General features: G+C 40.0%; 1 protein-coding gene across 1 annotated transcript; it reads left to right on the forward strand.

Annotated features, from left to right (window-relative positions):
• Positions 1-402: 402 nt before the first annotated feature.
• CHRNA9 (cholinergic receptor nicotinic alpha 9 subunit) lies at positions 403-6,150 on the forward strand. Its single transcript, XM_030492291.1, has 5 exons — positions 403-472; positions 1,581-1,726; positions 2,483-2,637; positions 3,312-3,844; positions 5,535-6,150. Exons 1-5 carry the CDS (start codon positions 403-405, stop codon positions 6,092-6,094), a joined length of 1,464 nt encoding a protein of 487 aa, XP_030348151.1. The 3' UTR covers positions 6,095-6,150.
• Positions 6,151-6,992: the final 842 nt, after the last annotated feature.

The following is a 6,992-nucleotide window of genomic DNA, read 5'->3' on the forward strand; positions in this document are numbered from 1 at the left end:
TTGCTCAAAACAGGGGCAGTAAAATGTGGCCCAATGAAGAACTGTAACAGGGTTCTTCATAAAGTGGACAAAAATATTACATTTGTAGTACAAATTGCAATGGAATAGGATTTTTGTGCTGATACCCAATCCGTTTGTCGTCTTCAGCATTAGCTTGAGGGCAGGCAGCTCTCAGGTTACTGGGAGAGGGAGGGCTCATCAGAGCCCCAGGCAGTGGCGAGGACAAAGACCATCCATTGCTGTAGGACTCTGACAGCTGCTGAGGGAGGACTGAGCTGCTTCTAGCAGCTCATCAGTGCCTCAGCATCTTTGTGCTGTGCAAATTGATTTTTCTTTTTGTTAGTTTTGGATGGTGATAAACATTTTTGTCCTAGGGAGAACAGTTATATTTATTATCCAAAAATGAAGAGAAATAGCCTGTCCTCCTTTTACGTGTCTCTGTGGTTGCTGTTCACAACAGCGATACTTCAAGGTGAGAATACTGCTTGATAGCTAAATGTTGCATTGATGTTTACTTTACTCGGGAGATGGTGTCTTGATGGGTCTTGTGTGGTTGAGCTCCAGAAGTCTTTCAGCCGTTTTGTTTTACTTTGTCTCACTGATGATACAGACAAAATGAATGATCGTATACAACCAGAACTTAAATGCTTTTTGTGAAGCTTTGATTTGTCAGGATTTCTTCTTAATCAGGAAGGTTTGCTTTGGACTCTAACTAGTCCAGGAAGTCACTGCGAGTCACCAGAGCGATGTACTTCAAAGCGCTTGCTTACTGTGTATTGTCAGCTAGCATTTGCACAAGTCTTGAGTGTTACTGTCCTTACTCTTTGCTTGCAGAAATGTGTGAATCTATCTAAAGGTAATACAGAGACTGCCTAGAGAAACTGTGATGTACAACAGTGTGGAACAGCACAAATAGTGCTTAAAACTTGAAGTTTCAGTGAATTATCTTCAGTGGCTAAGTCTGGATAGCAAGAAGCATCTCCAAAAACATGGTTTAGAAAACATGTTTGTGCAATTGCCAATTTGTGAAGAAAAGCAGCTCAGACTTTTTCCAGGTAGCTAAAAAAAAAACCACCATATATATAAAAATTAATAAATTCTGAAAGTAGCATGGATCTATCACAGCTGTATTTAGGGAGAGATCATAAATTATTAGCCTGGGAGTAGGTTTGACTTCAGACTTTGATTCTAATTGTAGCTTGGCAGATAGGTGACTAAGAAAATAATCTATATTTAATCTATAAATATATATAAAAATAATCTATTTAATCTATAAAAATATGCCTATGAAAGACATCAGTAAAATAATGGTAATGGTATTTATCTTCAAAAAGACAGGAATCTCTGTATGCATCTTTTCTTTGGATGTGAAAAGCTAAACTTAGCTATTAATTTACCACAGGTGAATGCTGTCTTTATTCAAATAGCTTCATCAGGTATACTTCTGTTTCTGAACTAAATGATATTCTACAGTATATGAATGATAAATATAGGAAATACCACTTGAAGCTGTAGGATGAAGACGTCTTCTCATACTACCCAGTGCTTAATCTGATGTTCTGAACACATCTGTCATCTAGCTGTAGAATCAGCCAAGGGAAAATATGCTCACATGCTGTTTAATGAACTCTTTGAAGACTACTCAAATGCTCTAAGACCGGTGGAAGACACAGATAAAGTACTGAATGTCACTCTTCAGATCACATTGTCCCAAATTAAAGACATGGTGAGTAAGAGGTTTTCTAAAGATGTGCAGAAATGTACTAGCTGTGAACCTTTTGCTTGGAGTAGGAAAAGCAACTTGCATTGTGTTGTGACAACTTCAGTAATGCTTCCTCAGGAAAGTCATGTTCTCCCAGTTCTTTATAGATTCTTATCTGACTTCCATTGTAAGTCTGCAAACTTCGAGCTGCTGAACTGTTAAGACTTCTTTTGTAGTTAGGTGTTGATATCACACCCTCCAGGCAACTTCTGCTGAGTTTTAAATAGAGCAAATGCTTTTTCTAAGATGCAATTCATTCCTACATAAACACCCTATTTTAGCCTTCAGTAATTTTTCTATAAATTTGGTTCAGCCAGATATACTTTTAAGGCAAAAGAAAATGTGTCTGAAAGGAGAATGGAAAATAATTTTTGTGACTTCTGAATTACAACTTCAAGGCCTCACCAAGCTTGAAGTACTTGTTAGACTGAATCTGTTTGCTGCTTGGTATTCTTAAAAGGAAATCCTTAAGATACTGGGAGCCTTAGACAATGATAAAAGCTAGGAAGGATGCAGGGGGAAGAAGGCTGGGCAAAAGAGAGTCCAAACAAATGAGCTCAGTATGGTGTATAGGCATATGTCTGGGAAGTACTCTTGTGGCCTGTCAGTGTTCTGACCTGTTTTGAGCACTACTTTAAAACTATAGAACAAATGCTGTCTGCAATCTAAGATGTGATTTTTGTCACCTTCAGCTAGAAATACTTCTACATTTCTATGCAGGATGAAAGGAACCAAATTTTGTCAGCTTACTTATGGATTCGACAAAGCTGGTATGATGCATACCTCAAATGGGACAAAGATAAATACGATGGGTTGGATTCTATCAGGATTCCAAGCAATTTGGTTTGGAGACCAGATATTGTCCTATATAACAAGTGAGTCTGGCTGGAGAAAATCAGCTTGAATATGTCTGATGGAGGGAGAGGGTTGAAGGAGAAAATGACCCACAGAGTTTGAATTTCTATAGCTTTATCTTACTATAGCAAGGTGTGTGTTTGTTGTCTTAACATTTGCTGCTGATCATCTAAATATTTTGCAATACAGCCATAGGCAAAGTTTGGTAGTTGATCATGCTACACAGCAAAGCTGTTCCCAGTTTCTCTGCACTGGGAATTGAATACCCTGACGGTCTGAAGTGCTTTCTGCTGAGGCTGCTGAAGAGCTCTGGAAGATTGTCCACAAAAAGGTGGTACAAAAAGGCTGCACTCCTTTTCTGCTCTCCCAGGCTGGTAGTGAACAGTAGATTATTTTCATCTTTGAATGGATTCTTACCCTACTGTATCCTATTTGAGGTCAATTTTGAAGAAGCTAAGGCCAATAAATGGAATCTAATTTAGCAGCGCTGATATTTGGCATTAATGGGCATTAGTACCTGTAAAAAGTAGTTAATAGCAAGTTTGTGCTGAAATTCAGTAGAAATAGAAATATGATTTCAGAAGCATGATTTTAATGGTGTGAAGTGAGGGTCTTCCCCTTTGCCCCCTCTTCCCTGGCCCACACTCTGAAGTTGTTGCCTGTCAATCCTGACTGTCTTTTTTCTGTCTTTTAGGGCTGATGATGACTTTTCAGAGCCTGTGAATACTAATGTTGTGTTGAGATATGATGGAAAAATCACTTGGGATGCACCTGCTATCACAAAGAGCTCATGTGTAGTGGATGTGTCTTATTTTCCTTTTGACAGCCAACAGTGTAACCTTACGTTTGGGTCTTGGACCTATAATGGTAATCAGGTAGACATCATCAATTCTCTTGATAGTGGTGACCTCTCTGACTTCGTAGAAGATGTGGAATGGGAGATTCATGGCATGCCAGCAGTTAAGAACGTCATCACTTATGGCTGCTGCTCTGAGCCTTACCCAGATGTGACCTTCACACTGATTTTGAAAAGGAAGTCTTCATTCTACATATTTAATTTGTTGCTTCCTTGCATTTTGATCTCTTTCCTGGCCCCACTGGGATTCTATCTCCCTGCAGACTCTGGGGAAAAAGTGTCTCTGGGTGTTACAGTTCTTCTTGCTCTAACTGTGTTCCAGCTGATGGTTGCAGAGATCATGCCTCCCTCTGAAAATGTACCTTTGATAGGTGAGCTTTATACACTTCGTCTGTTAATATGGTTTATTAATAGCAGGGCTATATGTGTAATTTGTGGCTTTTGGGAAGATAAAGGTGCTACACTCTTAAAACATACTTAAATACTTAGAATACATGTGGAATTTGTACAAATATGCTGCAGCTCTTTAAGTTTTTGTGTTTATTTTAAATTACGTATTATCAATTTTGTATTAAATGTAGTTAGACATTTAGAGTTATTTTATCATGTCTTGTAGTAAAGCTAATAATGGAGACAGTTTTAGAATCAGTGTATGAAGTGTAAGCAAGAACTAAGTACAAGGTCACACTGCTTCCAGACACGTTTGTCAGATCCAAATGGTTGGATGGCCTGGCTAGGACGCTCAGAGTTGACTTAATATCTGTCAATGGTTACACCGAGTTGTAATGCCTGGCTATCCATTATGCTGGATTTTAACTTTTGTCTGAGAGTTCAGAAGAGCTGATGTGTAGTAAAAGGGTGATGTTCAGCACTGTCCTGTCTACCTTCTGCCAGGACCTTCCGCCTGTCCCTGGCTGATCTGCTCTCTCAGGCGTGAGGCTGCCTGCCTTGGAACACAGTTGCCTCCACACTGGCTTCCAGCTTCATTAACAGAATTCAGATCTCATTACTTCTATTTTCATTATTAATGTGTATATATAAAACTGCATGGCTTAACTGAGACAAAATACTGGTCAAAGAATAGGCCTGAATGCATTTCCCACACCAGCAGCAGCTATTCCTGCCTAGAATAGGCAGGACCTAGCTTCAGTCTGCTTTCTCTATTATCTCACTCTTCCTCAGCTTCCTTTCCGACCCCCGGGATCACACCACGCTTGTCTGTGGTGCATCCTGTGTCACTGATGCCAGCCCTTGCTTTTCCTGCAGAGGCTGCACAGCAGCAGAGCAGGGCTGGGAGCTGCCTCTTTGCATAGAACAGAAGCCACAGTAGGTTATCTGAGAGCTGTGTACTGCAGTTATGAAAAGCAGTGGCTGAGGGGCACAGTTTGTACTTGCTGTATTTGTTATCTGTTCCTGGACAGAGTGAACCTTGTTCTTATTTGAGTTAGCCATGCTAAAATTTGTACATACAGCTAACAAATCTCAACAGGCGATGGAGCCACCTTTCAGCTATGTGCCTGGTCTCTTAGCTGTCACTATGCTAGTTGTGGATATCAGCAAGGTCTGGATATTCGCTGGCCTGTGTGAGTGTGAAGGCATCCATCTGCGCATATGGGGTGTGTCAGTAGCTCCAACAAAGCATTATTGCTTTTATTAATAGTGGGAAGTGGGATTTCTAATATGCCATGTGAAGTCATCGGCATTGGGATTTTGCAGGCACCAGGAAAAGAGCAAGGCTCCTGGTAAACATTAAGCTGCTTTCTGAATGGGTGTATCTTGAGAAAAGAGAGGTTTTTGATTTGCAAATATTTACCATGCTAATACCTTACTCACCTGAGAAAGGCATGCCAGTATGAGGTTTTGCTTTAATGACTTTAATTTTTGTTTTTAAGTGGTAAATTGTGATCTAAGTAGAGAGAATCGTGGTGGTTAAAAATTGATTTCACTTGCATTTGTTTAGCACAATGTTGTCATATTGTTGGTTTTGCCCTTTTTTTAATTTTTTTTTTAAATTTTTTTTTTTGGGTAACAACTTTAATATGATTTTATTTTGTGTTCCAGGAAAGTATTACATAGCAACTATGACCATGATCACAGCTTCCACAGCGCTGACAATCATTATCATGAATCTCCATCACTGTGGTTCAGAAGCAAAGCCTGTTCCACAATGGGCCAGGGTGGTTATTTTGGACTACATGTCAAAAATCTTTTTTGTTTATGATGTGGGTGAAAATTGCACAAGTCCAAGAAGAGAAAAAGAAGAAGAACAGAAGTTAGAGGGGGATGAAGGGTGTCAGAGTAGGCACACAGAGGTAAGGAGTCACCTTTCCAGTAGGAATGATGACTGTGATCTCAAGGAGAAGCCCAATGGAAATTTCAATAAAAGCTATGGAGCTCATGGTGACATTAATGTTAGGGAGACTGTTAATTGCTGTTCCTGTTACAAAATGCTGATTAAAAATATTGAGTATATTGCTAATTGTATTCGAGACCATAAAGCAAACAGGGCCAAAGGAATTGAGTGGAAAAAAGTTGCAAAAGTGATGGACAGGTTTTTCATGTGGATTTTCTTTATTATGGTGTTTTTTATGAGTGTGCTCATCATTGGAAAAGCAGCTTAACTGAAGATGAACACATTCCTTTTATACTGGGTTAGCTTGTTCTGGTGAAGCTGTGGGACAGGGATGATTCTGAGATCTTTGTCTTGCATTCTGTAACAATAAACAAATTGATTTTGTAGGCTGTGATGGTGTGTTGAGACATTTCTCAGTGAGGGCTTTGTTGATGACTTTCTTTGCCTTTTAGTGGGGGAGTGCAGCCCTGATGAGGATCCTGGGCAAGAATTCTATGTTCTGTCTTGATGAGTGTCAGCCATGACTTCAGGCTGAATGGGGTGGAGCATTGCAATGATGGAGCAGGCACCCTAGCATGGAGCACTATATTCACAGGTCTGCATCTCTGCAGCTTGTAACTTGACCTGCCCTTCCCCCACCAACGTGCATTTGTGACATGGTGGCAGTTTTTGGAAATCATGTCTTCATGGCATTGCCTGTTTTCTTTTTTAGCTTGTCTTCCTAACTGATCTTTTTGTTATGGCTCTCTAATCACAGTCCTATCATTTCATAGGCTCTATATGTCTATCTGCTGTGCCTTTCACTTCTAATACCATTGAGCTTACTGAATATGATAGTTACCTCGATCTTCCTCTTTGTCACCTCCTGCTGCTGAATACTACCCTATTTGTCACCAGGGCTCCAGTAAACCAGATTCCCAGAATAATTTCCTCACTGAGTCAGAGGACCCCTCTTGAGCCTAATAATAGGAGGGACTTCTGTCCTTCCTGGATGTCTCATTCCCCATGGCATTTGTCAAGATGGGCCTTTAAATGCTGCTTGAGACTGCTCAAATACAAGGTGGTGACTTTTGTCTCTGCTCATTTTGTTGACCTTCATCAATATTCACCCCATGTGTCCCTTCACCACTCTTACATCCTCTTTAATACTTAAATTTTAAAGTGAT

The sequence above is a fragment of the Strigops habroptila genome, chromosome 7 (genome assembly GCF_004027225.2).
Source record: "Strigops habroptila isolate Jane chromosome 7, bStrHab1.2.pri, whole genome shotgun sequence".
In the NCBI taxonomy this organism is placed as follows: domain Eukaryota; kingdom Metazoa; phylum Chordata; class Aves; order Psittaciformes; family Psittacidae; genus Strigops; species Strigops habroptila.

Bases quoted from the DNA above. Each gene is read 5' to 3' on its own strand.
- CHRNA9 (XM_030492291.1), top strand. From the start codon at position 403: ATGAAGAGAAATAGCCTGTCCTCCTTTTACGTGTCTCTGTGGTTGCTG. The intron at 473-1,580 runs GTGAGAATACTG...TCTGTCATCTAG, and splicing joins CACAACAGCGATACTTCAAG to CTGTAGAATCAGCCAAGGGA. The intron at 3,845-5,534 runs GTGAGCTTTATA...TTTGTGTTCCAG, and splicing joins TGAAAATGTACCTTTGATAG to GAAAGTATTACATAGCAACT.